Source organism: Notothenia rossii (genome assembly GCF_949606895.1).
Source record: "Notothenia rossii genome assembly, chromosome: 10".
Lineage (NCBI taxonomy): Eukaryota > Metazoa > Chordata > Actinopteri > Perciformes > Nototheniidae > Notothenia > Notothenia rossii.
In genome coordinates, this window is record NC_136908.1 from 25357701 (window position 1) to 25376889 (window position 19189).

The 19189-nt window shown below is 43.7% G+C and overlaps 1 protein-coding gene and 1 pseudogene across 3 annotated transcripts in view; both read right to left on the reverse strand.

Moving 5' to 3' along the window:
* LOC307022997 (elongation factor 1-alpha-like) overlaps window positions 1–5613 on the reverse strand; it is a 7785-nt pseudogene extending 2172 nt beyond the window's left edge. Inside the window, exons 1-6 of the transcript XR_013810582.1 lie at window positions 4759–5613; window positions 4489–4648; window positions 3247–3426; window positions 1458–1754; window positions 1221–1371; window positions 594–850 (exon numbers count right to left, since the gene is read on the reverse strand). The product of XR_013810582.1 is annotated as an elongation factor 1-alpha-like (transcript). The remainder of the gene's footprint in view (window positions 1–593; window positions 851–1220; window positions 1372–1457; window positions 1755–3246; window positions 3427–4488; window positions 4649–4758) is intronic.
* Window positions 5614–7548: 1935 nt separating this feature from the next.
* On the reverse strand, window positions 7549–19065 carry LOC307022995 (elongation factor 1-alpha). Of its 2 annotated transcripts, XM_079655957.1 has the most exons (8): window positions 18925–19065; window positions 17815–17967; window positions 15563–15742; window positions 15180–15476; window positions 14302–14452; window positions 11392–11648; window positions 10234–10468; window positions 7549–7911 (listed from the first exon to the last, which is right to left on the reverse strand). In XM_079655957.1, exons 2-8 carry the CDS (start codon window positions 17956–17958, stop codon window positions 7787–7789), a joined length of 1389 nt encoding a protein of 462 aa, XP_079512083.1. In that variant the 5' UTR covers window positions 17959–17967; window positions 18925–19065; the 3' UTR covers window positions 7549–7786. The 2 variants fall into 2 exon arrangements, with proteins under 2 accessions (XP_079512083.1, XP_079512084.1); XM_079655958.1 differs by lacking the exon at window positions 17815–17967 and having other exon boundaries at window positions 18925–19062.
* Window positions 19066–19189: the final 124 nt, after the last annotated feature.

Genomic DNA, 19189 nt, shown 5'->3' on the forward strand with positions numbered 1-19189 from the left:
CAGCATCCGACCCGTGCTCAAGTCGGTCGCGAAAAGGTCCAGCTTGACTTGGAGCCCCACAAGATCAATTACCGTTTTGTCTCTGTTTACGCTTCAGAGTTGAGAGAGACATGTTTTAGAGTTGCTATCATAGGACCACCGTTACTAGCACCACTAGATGCACTTTCAAAAAACGTGCTGCGTTGTGGTTTGGTGGTTTCTATGCAACGCGGAGTGTTGCGTTCATGGTCTGTACTAGTGTAAGAATTTGGCTACGGGAGGCTGGGCCACTCGGGAGTTGGTTCTGGGCCGCATCTGGCCCGCGGGCCGCCAGTTGAATAGGCCTGGGTTAGGGTGTTGGGGTAGCGCCTCAAAATAAAAAAAATGTACACTGTTGAATGGTCTTTAAAATGTAGGTTTTAAAAAGAAAACTAATAACCAAGGAAGTATAATTCATTTCAACCTTTGCAGGGTGGCGTGGCTGAATCTGTACATTCAGTCCTTTTCAGTTTAATACAAAATACAGTTTCACTTAACGAGTCATTAAGAAGGAAAGAGGGAAAGGACGGTTAATATTACTTTATATCCCTTTTATTTAATTTCTTCAGACTCACCTGAGCAGTGAAGTTGTCAGCTCCCTTGGGTGGATCGTTCTTGCTGTCGCCAGCCACGAATCCACGGCGGATCTCTTTAATGGACACGTTCTTGACGTTAAACCCGACGTTGTCACCGGGCAAAGCCTCAGTCAGAGACTCGTGGTGCATCTCAACAGACTTCACCTCAGTGGTGAGCATAACAGGAGCAAAGGTGACGATCATACCAGGCTTCAGGATACCGGTCTCAACCCGGCCCACGGGCACAGTTCCAATACCTGGGAGAGCAGATTTTTTTTTAAATGGTCCTCTGTTCAATACAAAGAGAAAATAGTCTTAAAGGATTACTTTGCCAATTTTTGACCCGTTTTTTGTATAGTTGCAATGCAGGCAATATATGCAAATGAACCGTGTTTGGCTTTCCTCCATGTTTACTGTCGTCACGGAGCTCTGGGCAGGGAGAGGTAAGCCAATCATATTTCCTTCCCCATTGCAACCATACAAAGTAATCCATTAATTAGGAGAAGATCATTGAAGTGTCAACTGCAATTGAAGTCTTTTGGGGCTGAGCTGCGGGAACTTAAGATTGCGGTCCATACCATGGAAAATGTACAAGTAGTTAAGATATCTGTGATAGTCCAAAGTTACCGCCAATTTTGTAGACGTCCTGCAGGGGCAGACGGAGGGGCTTGCCGGTGGGGCGGGATGGGGGCAGGATGGCATCGAGAGCCTCCAGCAGAGTGATTCCACTGCCATAACCCTCCTTACGCTCAACCTTCCATCCCTTGAACCATCCCATCTGAGGACAGATTCAAAAGAAAGATTTAGTTCCAAGTCTAATCCACCCTGTACACAAGTCAGGCACCTTAAAGTAACATTTCTCACCTTTTCACTGGCTTCCATCATGTTGTCTCCGTGCCATCCAGAGATGGGGACAAAGGCCACGGTGGCGGGGTTGAAGCCGATCTTCTTGATGTAAGTGCTCACTTCCTTGGCGATTTCTTCATAACGAGCCTGGCTGTAAGGGGGCTCGGTGGAGTCCATCTTGTTGACTCCAATGATGAGCTGCTTCACACCGAGGGTGTAGGCCAGCAGGGCGTGCTCACGGGTCTGGCCGTTCTTGGAGATACCGGCCTCAAACTCACCAACACCGGCAGCAACGATCAGCACAGCGCAGTCAGCCTGAATATGGAGAAATGTTTTTTATTTTTGACATATTTGCACATTGTGTTAAAGCCAAATAGATGGTTTTGTGTGTATTTTCAAAATCATAAGAACATGGCCATAACCCGTCGTGTCTTTTCGGCCGTGCCGACGCGAGGCGACACAACAGTCGGGTCTCCGTCCGTGTCAGTTCTTTGGTGTCAGCTTGGTGTGTCCTACATTAAAGGCCCGGACACACCAAGCTGACACCAAAGAACTCACACAGACAGACCTCCGACTGTTGTGTCGCCTCGCGTCTCTGCGTCTTGGCCATGTGTCGCACTGGAACACACCGCAAAGACTTCAGCCGACGGCCAAGAAGCACATACTGCGCATGCGTGAGTGGCAATAACTCTCCTTACCAGCAGGCGGCGGTAGTGTGTATTTGTCATTCAAAAGAGGCAACAACCGGTAGACAGACTGCGTGATAACCGAGAGAAGAAGAACAGACCGCGTGATATAAACAAATGACAAATAGCGTGTGGGTTCCATTTTCACTCTACAACGAGAAGCTCATGGGGCTTTCCCGAACCTGTGTCGAGAGCTGGATTTAATTGAAATCTCAGATTTGCCTTCTTAATAGTTTATTTGGGTCCTCACTTCCGTTTCGCTTCTCATGCACTGATTCGCTAGCTGAACAGCCAATCAGATTGATTTATTTTGCCGACAGCCTTTGGCTGACTGCCCACCGATTCAACATGTTGAATCAGTGGGTTTTCGGCCGAAAAGGTGTCGGCACAGCTGAAAAGACACAACGGTGCGGGACACACCAATCTGAGTAGGGCGTGTCGACGCTCATCGTCTGCTTGACGCCCATCGACAGCCAACATCGGCTTGGTGTGTCCGGGCCTTTAGCCGACAGCCTCCCGATGTCGAATCGGCGGCGGAAGGTGTCGGCACGGCCGAAAAGACACGACGGTGCAGTACACACCAAGACACACCAATCTGAGAATGGCGACACGATGCTCATTGACGGCCCGATATCTATTGACATCTATCGATGCCGAAAATCGGCTTGGTGGTTAAGGACCTTAAAGGCTATTTACCCACTTATAAGCAACCGCCTTTTTAAGCCTCATATTCACAAGCCGGGTGTTCATTGACACAATTTATTTACCAGAACAAAACAAGTCTCTTAGGTTCATTTGAATTATAAACCTTATTTTAGGCATTTACATTTTTTTTTTTTTCAGGCGAGGGCATCAGAATTGCTATTATGCTAGTTTATTTTCTCATTCCTACATCACGCTATGGGGTAAAACTAAAACTTTCTTTTTATTATTTTGTATGCACAAGCAAGCTGAACATCTGGGATCTTCAATTTAACTAAAGTTTAAAAAAAATTTTATTAAAAAACGGGATTTTAGGGACTACTACAACTCCACCCTGAACCTGATAAGAGGGTCTGCTAGAAAGATTGCATCCTGAAAGTAAAAGTAAAGAAAGAGCATATTAAAGGGTGTGTCTTCACCTGAGAGGTACCAGTGATCATGTTCTTGATGAAATCCCTGTGTCCAGGGGCATCAATGATGGTCACGTAGTACTTGGCAGTCTCAAACTTCCACAGAGCGATGTCGATGGTGATACCACGCTCCCGCTCTGCCTTCAGTTTGTCCAACACCCAGGCGTACTTGAAGGAGCCCTTGCCCATCTATTGTGGTTAAAACACAGAAAGAGTAGGAAATCGGAAAAACAAAATGAGAGGTGAATCAGGAATGAAGTTTAACAAAAAATCAAACAATAAAACGGAAACATATGCGAATCCAATTTTTGTAAACATCATTTTATCTTTAACAATTTTTACATAATTTGAAGAGGTTACAGTTTTTATGTCATGTTAAAGATTTCCACTGAAATTAGCGTGCTAACTAACTAGCCTCAGCCCATTGTGTCTTGAAATACCACTTGTCCCTGTAAAGATGATAGTAAGTCACCATAGCTCCAGATTGCCCTCAGTACCACTGCTGAGGTATTGCCACGTGTGCCGACTGCTCCCCATGTTGACTGCTCTAGTCAGGGCCGTCCCTCCCTACAGGCCGATCACGCAGACTGCGTGGGGCCTCACCTCGCGGGTGGGTCCTCAACTGAGCCGCAAATGCGGAGCGCTTATGCGGCGCAATTAGTGTGGCCTGTCGACGCTCGCGAAACAGAAGGCCTCATCGTCTAACTTTGCGTGGGGCCTCAAGTTGGCCAGGGACGGCCCTGGCTCTAGTTGCCACAATTCGGATGGACTAAGGTGCAGAACTTTTACTGTGGATATAGTCCAATAAACCCATTTACTAACTCTACACGCAGGTGGAGTACACAGAAAACAGAAAGGATGCCAACGCCACGCAGTGGCAGTGTTCATTTGGCCAGCTCTAAGATATTTAGCAGTTTAGGGGAAATGTGCATATTCTTCAGTTGTCAGTTAATAAAGCTTTTTGACAGAACTGACGACTGTAAATTTGATTGGATGCAGAAGTAAGGGTGAAATGCTGCCCCCTATTTCTAAGAGCATCTGTCTCTGAACTACATATTGCACCTTCAACACGAGTATTGAGGGAAGACTTGTTAAAGTTTGTACACATATTTCAACAGTAGATGGCAGTTGTAACAAGGCAAAATTAGGGAGCAGTTACATTCACCACACCTGTTTTTCCACACCTGACACATGTCAGTTTGGGCCTAAAATGTATCAAGTTTAACGCCTCTGGTGTCTCCTAAAACCAACCTCAGCGGCTTCCTTCTCGAACTTTTCGATGGTTCTCTTGTCGATTCCTCCGCATTTGTAGATCAGATGACCGGTGGTGGTGGATTTGCCGGAGTCTACGTGGCCAATGACCACGATGTTGATGTGGAACTTTTCCTTTCCCATTGTTGATGTTCTGGCTCTAAACAACATGACGGGCAGTTATGTTGACTTTAAAAAAATTCAATATTTCAGTTTCACATTCATCGGTTCACATGTCAGATCTAAACATATTCCAGCCTTTTGACTCACCTGGTTGCAAAGCAAAATGGACGAGGTGGATGCGTGTCGTCTCTTGCCCTTCTTTATCAATCTGCACCCTCACTTCCTTCTACTTCAGCTACTATGTGATCTGTGGAAAACGCCTCTCCTATAACCTCCTCCTTCTGCGCATCTGTTTAATGAATGTTTGTACTGTTGCTTTATTTTTATGTGTGCCTCTACGGACTTGTCCAACTAGTTTTGCCAGTGTCTTCTTGTTTGTGTCAGGGTTGAGTGAAGCAGGCAGGACCCAAATACAGATTTCAAAGAAAAATACCTTTATTCCAAGGCCAAAAACAGAACCCTACCCCGAGACACAGTCAAAGACAAACAAGGAACTCACAAAGACTAACAGAAAACACAGAACCTAAATGCACACAGGACTAATCAAACAAACAAGAGACAGATGAGGAGGAAGGAGAAAAACCAAGGGCACCAGGTGAACACAATCGGGTAATCAGGTAGGAGGGAAAACAGACAGAAAGCAACAGGCAAGACAGAGGGTGAACACTTTTCAAAATAAAACAGGAAACCAAAATCAGAAAAGGCAAGAAAAAACACAACACAGACAGATCGTGACAGTACCCCCCACTCAAGGGACGGATCCCAGACGTCTCAAAAAAAGTCCAGCAGTGTGGGTGGAGGGGGACCGGAGGAGGGACACAAAACTAGGGCCAACAGGGTGGGTGGAGGGGGTCTGGAGGACGAGTTTGGGCTGACAGTCCAGGGGCACAGCGGAGGACCCGGAAGGGGTCTCGGGCGGACGGCCCGGGGGCAAGGCAGAGATCAAGGATGGGGTCTCGGGGGACGGCCCGGGGGCAAGGCAGAGTTCATGGTGGGGTGAAGGCCCCGGCAGGAAGAGTCAGGGGGCCGGGCCCGAGGGCGAGGACCGCGGCAGGAAGAGTCAGGGGGCCAGGCCCGGGGGCGAAGACCGCGGCACTCAGGGGGGCCGGGATCGAGGGCGAAGACCAGACAGCCCCGGAGGCCGGGCAGGACCTGGTGTCGGCCGAACAGGAACCGGAGCCGGCGGGACAGGCTTCGGCAGGATCCCCCACGGAAGAGGACAAGGAGTTGTCAGGACGTCCGGCGAGACAGGTGATGGCGGGGCCTCCGACGGAACAGGACAAGGGTTTGGCAGGACCCCCGGCAGACGAGTTGTCGGTGGGACCCCCAGAGGAACAGCACATAGGATTGGCAGGACCCCCGGCGGAAGAGTAGTCGGCGGGACCTCCATCGGGACTGAACATGGAGCTGGCAGGACCCCCAGCGGAAGCTTCACCGGCACAGGACATAGGGTTGGCAGGACCCCCGGCAGAAGAGTAGTCGGCGGGACCCCCAACGGGACAGGACATAGGGTTGGGAGGACCCCCGGCAGGAGAGTAGTCGGCGGGACCCCCAACGGGACAGGACATGGGATTGGCAGGACCCCCGGCAGGAGAGTAGTCGGCGGGACCCCCAACAGGACAGGACATAGGATTGGCAGGACCCCCGGCAGGAGAGTAGTCGGCGGGACCTCCAACGGAACAGGATCTGGTGTCGGCAGGACCCCCGGCGGAACAGGTAACGGCGGGACCTCCAACAGGACACGGGGAGCTGGAGTGGGTCGGAACACCGACAGAACACGAGGAACTGGAGTGGGCTGCAACACCGACATGAAGCCGGAACCATGGCTGCTGGGGCCGGTACTGGAGTCGGAATTGAAGCCGGAACCATGGCTGCTGGGGCCGGAACTAGCTGCTGGGGCCAGAACTGGGGCCGGAACTGGGGCCGGAACCATAGCTGCTGGGGCCAGAACTGGGGCTGGAACCATGGCTGCTGGGGCCAGAACTGAGGCTGGAACCATGGCTGCTGGGGCCAGAACTGGGGCCGGAACTATGGCTCTTGGGGCTCGGGCTGCCAGCCTGGACCTGAGACTCCCCCTCCCGGGAGCCCCCTGGAGACTGCGTGAGCCTCCAAAAGCCAGACGAGCTCCAGAGAACTGGAAGAAGCAGAGGCCGACTCCAGACGGAACACACCGAGGCGTATTTTGTCAGGTTGGGAGTTGGGAGGCAGGGAGCTAGCATGCCTGGGGCTAGCAGGCCGGGAATCACACACCGAGAGGAAGTCCAAAATCCAGCCAGGTAAGAATTTCACTAAACCTGGTTTCTCCATAGCCATCTGGTGAGATGAGCAGCCTCTCGCTGCTGAACTCCAGACGCTCCCCTCCACTTATCAGAGCAGCCAGCCAAAGAAAAGGAAAAATTGAGTAATTCTAGCTCAAAAGAATCTGCTGGGCCCATCCTTGGTGAGTTCCTTCTGTCAGGGTTGAGTGAAGCAGGCAGGACCCAAATGCAGATTTCAAAGAAAAATACATTTATTCCAAGGCCAAAATGTAAAAAACAGAACCCTACCCCGAGACACAGTCAAAGACAAACAAGGAACTCACAAAGACTAACAGAAAACACAGAACCTAAATGCACACAGGACTAATCAAACAAACAAGAGACAGGTGAGGAGGGAGGAGAAAACCCAGGGGCACCAGGTGAACACAATCGGGTAATCAGGTAGGAGGGAAAACAGACAGAAAGCAACAGGCAAGACAGGGGGTGAACACTTTTCAAAATAAAACAGGAAACCAAAGACAGAAAAAGACAAGACAAAACACAACACAGACAGATCGTGACAGTTTGTTATGTTTTTATCAATAACCACGCCTGCAAGAATAATAATCTGCAGTAGAAGCGGGAAATATTTTACATAAAGGAAATGCAATGAAACACAAAAGAAACGTCTTTATTTGGCAATGTTTAAGATTTTTATTGTTTTGGTTTCAACTTAATTATGATCATAGATTCTCCTAAAAAGGCCAAAACCTTCCTTTCCTGCGGAAACTTTTACGATGGGTTTTAATCAGCATAAGCCATTCCTTTAGTAGAGAGCTCTGTCTCAGAGCAGACGGCGCAGGGGGGCAGGGAGGAAGGGACGGGGTGGGCCGCTGCTGCTGAGACGTGACTCTTTGTCGGACGTCCTGCAAGAAAATTCATTTCTTCTTGTCGGCCTTCTGTGCAGACTTGGTGACCTTTCCGCCGGAGGGGAGCTTCTTGTCCACAGACTTGATGACACCAACGGCAACAGTCTGCCTCATGTCACGCACAGCAAAACGACCTGAGAGGAGAAGGTGGATATGAGAAAAGAGACAAAAAGGAGGAGGCAATGAGAGGCCGAAAAGATGCCATCCTATCTATGTTTATTCAACTTTTTTTTAAATAATTAGTCTTTAAACATTTGTGGGTTTTTTCCGTCTATTTCATTATAGCTAAGAACAAAACTAGCTGGCAGGCTTTGTTTTGATTGGTCAACCGTTTAGAGATGTCCCGCCCCATAGTCTATCATGTGCAATGTGTTGGAGCACCAGCCAATAGAAGAGTGAGTGTTGCATAGTGATTCCATTATGTTACGGAAGTAAAAAGGAGTCCAATTGAGGCGTTTCAGGGGATTGGGGAGTGTGAGGGAGAAAGTCCCTCTGGAGCCTTTGCAGAACATTTACCTGTACCAAAAACCGTAATAACACACTACAGGAAAATAAAACTCAAAAAAGCCTAATAGGGCCCATTTACGGGGTGGTGACTTTGACGATTGATAAAGCTGTTCTCTTAGATATTGCAATATAGCAAAAACATTTCTTTATCGTACTAAATATAGTCTTTGGCCCCAAAACTTCCCATAAACCTTACATACTATAATAAAGGTAAACACAAAAGTGCCAGTAGAAAAGTATGATAAAGGTAAATAGTCAGAACAGCAATATAATTTCAATGTATGCCCTCAACTTGTATTAATGCGTTCCAAAAATCGTAGATTCTGCATCATAACATTTGTTTAAAATAAAGGGTTGGGAACTGTTAATCTCTATTCTTGTGCATATGTACTAAGGAGGCACATTTTTTTATGATTTCCTCACTCTTCAACCATGTCAATTATGATTGATTGAACAATTATTCAAATCTTATAGAAAACGTAATGTCTTTCCCTTATTATAGTGATACTGAAATACTGTAAGTGACAGGAGCCAATTCAACCTCTTTATCCAAATAATCTTCCAAACATGATTCTGAGTGACTGTCAGACTTCTTGGAGTGCATGAAGGCATTTCAAGCTTTTCTACTTGGAAACAACCTCTACAGCACAACATCTAACAAAACGATGATATAGTAAAAATGTGTACAATAGTTCATCATAGATGTTGTGTTTCTGTCCACCTGATGAATGGTAAGTATTTACTTAATTTTTTCTCTGTTTTCGGTCTTCACCAGCTCCTGGGGGAAATAATTGGCTTTATAGCTGCAAATTGCTCCACTATGTTCCCAAGCTTGTCTCGGTCTGTCTGTCCTTTCTTTAATGTTAGGGAGGAAGCATACATAAATATAAGAGATATTGGCAATTGCTTGTTCTCATTGACCACTGTAATGAGAATAGGAGTTGGTTCATTGAGAAAAGTAGATGGCGGTTCTCCTCCAGTCAGAGAAGCATTATACCATTGTAGGGGAGGAGGGCACGATTCAAATTCTATGTACTATTTTAGGAAGGTAACATAATAGATCTGTGTGGAGTAATAAGTGGAAGATCTTTAGTCTCTGAGAGATTCTGAAGCTTAAAGGTAAGGTAGGTAAGAATGGAGAAACTAGCTCGAGTGCGCTAGAATTTGAAACTACGCAGCCGAAAAAATCTGCCCCTTCCTTCAGACTTCCTTACAGAGCCCCTCCTCCAACACACACAAACGCGCACATGACCAATGAGAAAACGAGATAAGTTTGTGCACGAGATGGAAGGCTGACAGGCAGGTAGGCCATCCATTTATTTTTGCCGGGCCGGCTAAAATAATTGGTCGTGCTTTTTACAGTGCTACGGCTTCCACAGATGACATTTTTGTATTTATTGTCAAAGCATTTAATGGATTCATTGCTATCGTGATGTTGAGAGCATTCCATGGAATATATAACAAAAAGTGTTTCTGAAGTGAATTACCTACCCCACCTTTAAGTGGATGGTTAATATGTTTCCTTCACACTTTTGCTTTTGTCAATAGCCTACACCCACTTTTCCACCTCAGACAAATTACCAAACATTTTTAGAAGAAAAACTTTGAATTATTATTTTCCTATATTTCAGCATTTCCCTTCAGTTTGTTTTATGTGTAAATAGGAAATTCACATTAAAAACTAATAGACGGGAATGCAGGTCGTAAGAGCTGACATGGAGTTGGCTTCTATAAAGCTGCTGAGGTTTTATACTCAGCCATTTGCAGCTTTAACTAGACCTTGTCTCACAGTGAAGTTTTGAATTGTTGTAGCAGGTGTGACCCGTTCTGCAGGTCCTTAACATCTGTTAGGGTGTAACCGTCATTGACGTAAGCAGCTACAGGGGCGGCAAAATGTCTGCATTGATAACCATGTATACATCGAGGAATCATAGCAGTGAGTCACTCACCCAGAGGCGGATACTGGGAGAAGCTCTCAACACACATAGGTTTTCCAGGCACCATGGTGATGATGGCGGCGTCTCCAGACTTCAGAGCCTTGGGGTTGTCCTCAAGCTTCTTGCCGGATCGACGGTCGATCTTCTCCTTGAGCTCGCTGAACTTGCAGGCAATGTGAGAGGTGTGGCAGTCCAGCACGGGGGCGTAACCCTGGGAGATCTGCCCAGGGTGGTTCAGGATGATGACCTGCAGAGGGACAGAGGTTAAAGGAGACACATCCAATGAGCTGTTCTCCAAGAAGAGTGGATGAAGATAGACTGTCCACTATAACAGTGTCACTAAGTAGTCTGGTTCAATGTACATTATGATGCATAAATATAGGGGATATACATCTTTTCACCAAAATTGGTTAAGTACACCTTCACGTTACGATTAGCTAGATTTAAAACTTAGCATCCCACTCAGTTTACGACCAACAATTTGGGTTGTTTTAAACGCTTCCACAAAGAGTTCATGCAAAGTGTATATTTATATAGCCCAATATCACAAAATATGTTTGTCTCAGTGGGCTTTGCAGGTTAACAAACATAGATGACAGTGTTAGGAGCTAAATAATATTACAAGAAAATAATAAAAAGACAAAGTAGAACGTGAAATACAAATAAAATAGATAAAAATAAAACCAAATAAAATACAAATAATAAATAAAATACCATAAGATGTAGGACTCAGGAGGATAAACATAGAGTCATCTTGAAGCAGCTTTAACGTTATGCTTTCTTAAAACAGGAACGTCTTCAGCACACTCTTATTATCGTGACTTGATGAGGGGAGTATGTATGTACATTTTATTAATAGTAAGGATTTTGTAAAAAATCCACATGCTTGATTTGTATTTTGTTGCTGTCATAACATCTGCCTAGAGAATGTAATCTAAATCTGCCATGAGAATTGGCACATTTCAAGAAATGTCTTTGACTGGGTACAGAACTTTGAATACGCCCTCTACTCTGGGCTGACAATTCTTTCTGACATCAGGCAAGAAATGTCTGTTATTCTGCTTTGTCACTGTCTCTTTAAACTGTATATTAAACGAATAACTTACTTGGGGATAAATATGAGTATATTTACTTAATATGAGTTCAATTTATGTAAAAACGAACACTCACCTGGGCGGTGAAGTTGTCTGCGGCCATGGGTGGGTCGTTCTTGCTGTCTCCAGCCACGTTTCCACGGCGGATTTCCTTGACGGACACGTTTTTGATGTTGAAGCCAACGTTATCACCAGGGAGAGCTTCAGTTAGAGTCTCGTGGTGCATCTCCACAGACTTCACCTCAGTGGTCAGGTTGGGGGGGGCAAAGGTGACGATCATGCCGGGCTTCAGGATGCCGGTCTCCACACGGCCTACGGGTACTGTTCCAATACCTGGGAGAGCAGGGGACGTTTCAGTTTCCTCCAAAGTAAAATAACTTGCATTAGAATAAGCTGAATCTTTGGATGCAAGAGTGTGAGCTGTAATTTAGTTCAATCAATGATCCTGGTTTTATCAATGTTTATTTATATAGCCCAATATCACACATTTTACATTTGTCTCAGTGGACTTCACAGTTTGTGCAGAATATCAGTATGACAATACGACACCCTCTGTCCTTAGACCCTCACATCGTACAAGGAAAAACTTCCAGAGAAACCCCACAGTTTAAAGGGAAAAATGGGAGAAACCTCAGGGAGAGCAACAGAGGAGGGATCCCTCTCCCAGGACGGACAGACGTGCAATAGATGCCGTGTGTAAATCGAAAAGATAATACATTTACAACATAGGTAGTGCAAATGTTTGGAAATGCATGTGTGTATAATAAGAAGATGAATCCACGAGGATATCCATCCAGGAATTATGATCCAGGACCACAGCAACAGGATCAGCCACGACTCAGGATCCCAGCGTAAATAAACACCGAAAAGAAATTTGGGGGAAGCTGGGTTATTCGGAACATGAGAGTACACAGAGACAGAGAGAAGGAAGAAGGTGTCCCCCGACAGTCTAAGCCTATAGCAGCAAAACTAAGGGCTAAATCTAATCAGCCCTAACTATAAGCTTTATCAAAAAGGAAGGTCTTAAGCGCACTCTTAAAAACGGATAGCCCAAACAGAGATGCTAAACAGTATTAACTTAATTAACAAATAACTATGACTAGTAATCTCCAAATATGTTATCCAACAAACTATTTTGGTGGGTAATAAGAGTCGATGTCAAACAGCAAAAATGTCATAAAATCCAAACTGTGACCATATCTACATGGAATATTTTTGACAGCAAAGAAAAAAATCGAAAATGTAGTGAAAAAGCCTGTTAGGCTGTTATAACTTCATAAACAAATTGCTATGATTAGTTATCCACAACATTTTTATGAACACATTTGCCAAAGTCATTAGGCCTAACTGTGACCATATCAACATGCAATATTGTTGACAGAAAAAGAGGAAAGATGGACAATTTATTAAAAAAATAAAAAAGTCAGAACAGCAGATTATGTTGAAGAAAAAATATTTCTAATGTTTGCATTCATCGTTTCTTGTGCTGTTGAGTGCCACATCAGAACTACATCCATTATTTAAACAGTCTATGCACTACACAGGCAGCAAACATTAAGAACAGTCGGGAGACTTTAACACCAGTGACCCAGACACAGAGACATGGTTATATATTGGCTCATGGGCTGCATTTCTCAATATAATCAACAAGAAAAGGCTTGTCCACAGTTCTCATTGACTAAAACCAAAACCGTTTCCGCTCCGTTCCCAGACTTGTAGTCAACTAACACTCGATCCTAAAAAATGTATAAAGGTGGACCAAAAACTACAAAAAACTACCAGAGACATTTGACTCAGGACTAAGACTAAATTAAAAGAAAGCTGACTAAATGAACACCAAGTCAGTATTTCTCTGGCACAGAATAGAGTAAATTAACAATAGTGTTAAAACATCCAAGGTGAAGGAGTATTTTAATTATACACAGATACTATCCAAAAGATCCAGTTTCATCTCTGTGATAGGCCTGTCTTAGCTGTCTGGATCCACTCCCACAGAGCAGATATCAGAGGCTGGATCTAGGTTGTGACAGCTCACTCAAGAGTCTCCAATTTCACCACACGCTGCTGCTGCTGTTACTGTTGATGGTGCCACACTCAGGTAAGCAACTTTTCTCTGTTCTTCTTTGTTTGGTTTGATTTTTTGCAGCCTGGTTTCAGTCCAGATCTCCTTTTATTTAAGTTAGCATTGACTCGTATGTACAAATGTTGGTTGCGAAGCTCTGTGTTTTGTTTTGATAGGTAAATGAAACCCTTTTCAGATAGAAAAGTGTGACACTGCAGTCTGTTGAATGAATGCCTTTTTTGACATTCGGGCAATGTCTGTGCATAAATGTCACTTCCTGCTTCATTCAGACATGAAATGGTTACAGAGCCTTAATGCTCCCTTGATGTTTGGAGATATTTAGGACGTAGGTAGGAGTGGTGACTCCTGGAAAAGTGCAGTGAGCAGGAAGCCAATGGTAAAGAGGAAGAGGAGTGCTTTCTGCTCTGTCGCAGTGACGTTTAAAAAGCCTTTTTTCCCTCTCTTTGTGATCATTGGCGGAAGCAGCGAGGCTCATTCTGCCCCTTAACAAATACTTCTCATCTATTTCATTAATTGCAAAGAAAATGGTGCTGCATATTTTATAATGTCCAAAAGACCCAATGAGGATATGTCATTAGCTCAGATGCTCTATGATAAAGGTTCTGATTGGATATTCATAAACTAGAGAAAGAGTACTCATTGGTATATAATAGCGATTGAAGCGTTATTTTTTAAAACTCTTTTACCATCAATCGGCTTACTTGTTGTGTTCATATTCACACATGATATCGACATGTTAAATCAAATTTACGTACAGTTACAGTGCACATTTGAAGGGGCTTTAAAGTGTTATATGAGGCTAGTCTGTTTTTGTTAATGGGTAGTTATGAGAAAGTAGTGTGCCTTTCTATGACATAATGTTGCCTTCTTAACTGTAACCTGTAATGAAATCACACTCCTTACCGCCAATTTTGTAGACGTCCTGCAGGGGCAGACGCAGGGGCTTGTCTGTGGGGCGGGCGGGGGGCAGGATGGAGTCCAGAGCCTCCAGCAACGTGGTGCCACTGGCCCCGCCCTCCTTACGCTCGACCTTCCAGCCCTTAAACCAGCTCATCTAAAATGGAGGGTGCCCAGAGAGAGAGGCAAAAAGACAGGAAGAGTCTAAATAAAGGATTATTTTTGGTAAAAAATAAATAAATAATCTAAGGCATAAAGTTGAAACTTCTCATAGTGACTACATGTGTCCGGGGGAAATCCATCATTTTAAGAGGGTAATTATTATAACAAAATTTTTGCTTTTTATTTATTTCTCATGCAAATTACCATCTCATTGAAAAATGTATATTTATTACCTAAATACAAAGCACCGCTATTTACTGACTTTTATTATTTATGGTTCAAACATTTCTCAAACTAGAACAAATTAAATTACTGTACTGTGGATATTTCAAATATAGAATAATATACTACAGTACTGTATAATATAGTTTTACCTCAGATCAATTATAGTAAGGTTAAAGCTCCAATAGTATAATTTTAACTGGCCTAAAAATAAACGAGTAATAATATAATATACATAAATTCAAACCCATTATGATATAATTTAGACAGCATTGGTATAGACATGATTTTGTCACAAGCTTTTCGACCCATAAAAGTGGGTTAATTCTAAAGTATAACCTTGATCACTATAAGAGGTATCCCCTTTATTACCTTTAGGCATAAATTATATAAATCTGAGTTAGTGTCACAGATGTGTGATGGAATAACTTAAAGTAAGTTGACGTGAGACAAGTTGTCCACCTACCAACCAGACAACTTGAGCTTTGTATGTTCCTCACCTTTTCACTGGCCTCCAGCATGTTGTCTCCGTGCCATCCAGAGATTGGGACGAAGCTGACCGTGGCTGGGTTGTAGCCGATCTTCTTGATGTAAGTGCTCACTTCCTTAGTGATCTCCTCATAGCGCTTCTGGCTGTAAGGGGGCTCGGTAGAGTCCATCTTGTTGACTCCTACGATGAGCTGCTTGACACCGAGGGTGTAGGCCAGCAGGGCGTGCTCACGGGTCTGGCCGTTCTTGGAGATACCGGCCTCAAACTCACCAACACCGGCAGCAACGATCAGCACAGCGCAGTCAGCCTGAAGAGGGAGGCCTTTTAAAAAATGCATGTACATACAAATAGTATAACAAATTGAGACAACATTGAAAAGTGTGTCTACTTCACCTGAGAGGTACCAGTGATCATGTTCTTGATGAAATCCCTGTGTCCAGGGGCATCAATGATGGTCACGTAGTACTTGGCAGTCTCAAACTTCCACAGAGCGATGTCGATGGTGATACCACGCTCCCGCTCTGCCTTCAGTTTGTCCAACACCCAGGCGTACTTGAAGGAGCCCTTGCCCATCTGTTGTGGTTAAAACAACAAAGAAAAAACAGGATGTATAATGAAATATAAGTGGGTATCAGCCAGAGAAGTTCAACACTGAACTATACAGTTTTTCAAAAAAGTTGCTCAGTGTCATTACCAGATGTAATTAAATTATTATTCAAGACTAACTTAAAGTAGCAATATCATATTTAGATTTTTTTTTGATACCTCTGTTTGGTGACCATTAAATGTTTTATTCCTTAATTAAACAAGATATGCCAAATTGCAAAATGCATCAAATAATTTAAAAAAAAGGTATTTTCCTAAAATATAATTTGGTATGTTTGCTGATTTATATCATTTAATATTAAAAATAATAGTAAACATTAGCACCAAAATTGAATGCCAATTTTGTAACATTTATTCAAGTTTATTACCTGTTCCTAATTTTCATTCTGACTCCCCTTTCTCGAAGCATATACTTTTCCAATGTTCCTTTTAAACTCTACCACATCTCATTGTTTTCTTTTACAATATTCACTTAAAAAAAGGTTAAACATTTAACAATGTCTTCATTCAAAACCTGTTTAAACTAAATTTAAACGTACAACTTGACATAGATTAAACATTGCATTTGGGATTTCGCTCTAGTTTAGTGAATAAAATCGCTCAGATTGATTTAATTCCAGTTTTTAATAAATTGGTATCTATTAGAATATTATGTGCATACTAAATACGTATTTCAATGATCATTTGGGGCTAGTTTTCAGATAGCTGTATTACCCATGAAAGCTTTGCAAGTAATATTTGCGAAGATGTCAACACAGTACTGATACTTACAGTAATTGGGGAAAGTCAGTGGCGTAACTATAGACGGTGCAGTCTGTGCAATGCACCGGGGCCCAGAGCCAGCCAGGGGCTCATCCTAATTTTCGGCTCTGATGTAACAACATTCATAATTAAGTAGAGGTAACACCCTTTTCACCCCGGTTACACCTTTCATTTGCCCTGTACGATGGGCGCTGTAAGTGGGCGCTGTTGTTATTAGCATCTGGTGCTAGCTGCGCTAACTGATATAAAAAGAAGATGTTTCTGCAACAATGGTGGAGGGGAGCTCTTTCCTGACAGACTGAGAGGCTGATAACTACAGCTCAGTGAGGTAAAGGACTCTCTCAGTGTTTAGATAGTTAACTTTAGTCAAAGTTATCTCAGTGGGTCTCAAAGGTTTTGATCACAATTTATGTAAACACATTTTCCAAGGCACTTTATAATTATTGGGATAAACAGGTTTGAAATCATTCCAATGTAGGACAGTAAACCAAAAATATTGTTTAAAACTGGAGAGATTAAAAAAAAAAGCATTACTAAATAAATGTTAACTAGGTAAAATAAGATATGAATGAACAACAAAAATTAAATAAGTTACATTTATTTGTTATTGGATATGGCACACTTATTTGATTATTAAAATGTAAACCGATCTTTTTCATATGGGTGTTTAGAGTTGCACCCCCAGATCTAGTCTCTAGTAATTGTGTGCTCAAAGTATTTTCTATGGGGGGGGGGGGGGCTAAAATCTCGCCTAGGGCATCAAATTGGCGAGAACCGGCCCTGCTTTCATGGCATGTGATACCTTGCGTGACGAGCGAACCGTTTAATCAACCTGTACTGTACTGTAGCTAGCAGCAGCAAGTTCGGTAGCATTATACAAAATGTAATAGCTTGCATTTATAATGTACAGCAAACCAAAGCACAAGAGCGGCGCTCAAAAGAGAAAGGACAAGAGAGAGTGTATGTCCGTGCGTGTGTGAGTGCATCAGCGAGCGCTTATGTTTGGGGCGAGGGGGGGGGGGGGGGCAAAACAATATTTGCACTGGGGTCAATCACAACCTTGTTACGCCACTGGGGACAGTGCATGTGTTTTAAACCATAGACAGACTGTAAAGGTTTAAACAGTAGGTGGCAGTTTAAACCAAGCAATACCAGGGAGCAGTGTCATCCACCACCACACCCGTTTCCCTTACATATCTGATGATAGAAGATCTGTGATTTGCTATGTTTTGTTTAGTGACAACATATAATCAAGGCATGTGTTTCAACAAACCAACCTCAGCGGCTTCCTTCTCGAACTTCTCGATGGTTCTCTTGTCGATTCCTCCGCACTTATAGATCAGGTGGCCGGTGGTGGTGGACTTGCCGGAGTCGACATGGCCAATGACCACGATGTTGATGTGGAACTTTTCCTTTCCCATTTTGATTTACTGGTTATAAACATGGGAAACAGTTATGTTGACTCTACTATGCAATATATGTCAGACTTATGGTATGAGCAGCACTATGTGAGGTCATTGGCTGTGACATAAATTAGCCAACTTTATAGTGAACTGCTGGACTTTAACTGTCATTAAATCATACTATCAATAATTTAACATTGTGAGTAGTTACAATACATAACTATGCAAGTTTGAACATCTGAGTAGCGTCAGTAGGGACCCTATGGTAGGGACACATCACGCATTTTAATTCTTTTTTTTAAACGTCTCATGGTTCATCTCTGCGGCATATTAAACCAGTTAGCTAACGTTAGCTCGTCAGTCGTTACGTATTGAAGCATAATGTAGCTGTGTAGGGCGATTAAACGTCGAGTAATGCGTTCAGTGCGGATGTTAGGATGTTTGACATGAACAACTCAGTTCCGTCTCGTGCACGCCACCGGAAAGGCACTGGATGAGTCACGCGCCATGTGCTCGGTGCCGGCTGCTCAGCCTCCATGTTGTGCCGCGAGCGCAGAGCCGCCATGTTACCGACTGATGCATGCGCGCTCCCGAAACAGCAGTGTGCGCGTTCATGACGTTAGACAGAAAAGACTACAATGACTGGCAGAATGATATCCGACAATTTTAGAGCTCAAGTTTTCCAATTAGGGAGTTTGTACACCTAATGCCTTAAGCCCCTTTAGACAAAGTCGAACAAATATGTTTAACCATATGATAAAGGTTTGAATAAGATTTACATAGGTGAGCTGGCATGTTAACCCTGTTTGCATGTACCTGGATAACATTTTTATATAATAGGTTGAGCAAGATTGTAGGACAGACCAATTGGCCATGGCTCAAGCTTGTATACATGACTCCAAATTCCCTGCTATGTAATAACACTTGCTATTTTTTCAAAGACATGCATACAGTAAAGCTTTTATTAAAAGATGTGTCACCAACCTGTACCCAGCAAATAAGACGTTCCCTGATATAGAGTGTAGGGTAGGCAAAAAAGGACCGTATGTGATCCGTCCCGAGTTTTTATACTGAACTAGGGGAGAGGGAGGGCTGTGCATGCTCTTGTTGCTGTCAGACTAAAATAAGGGATGCCATTGGCTGGGGTGGCATAATTCCTACGAGGAGATTGGCTGGCAAGTGCATCACTAGACAGAGATAGCATGGTCAAAAACCGCTGCACCACAGACAAGAGAGGCAGCCGAAATCT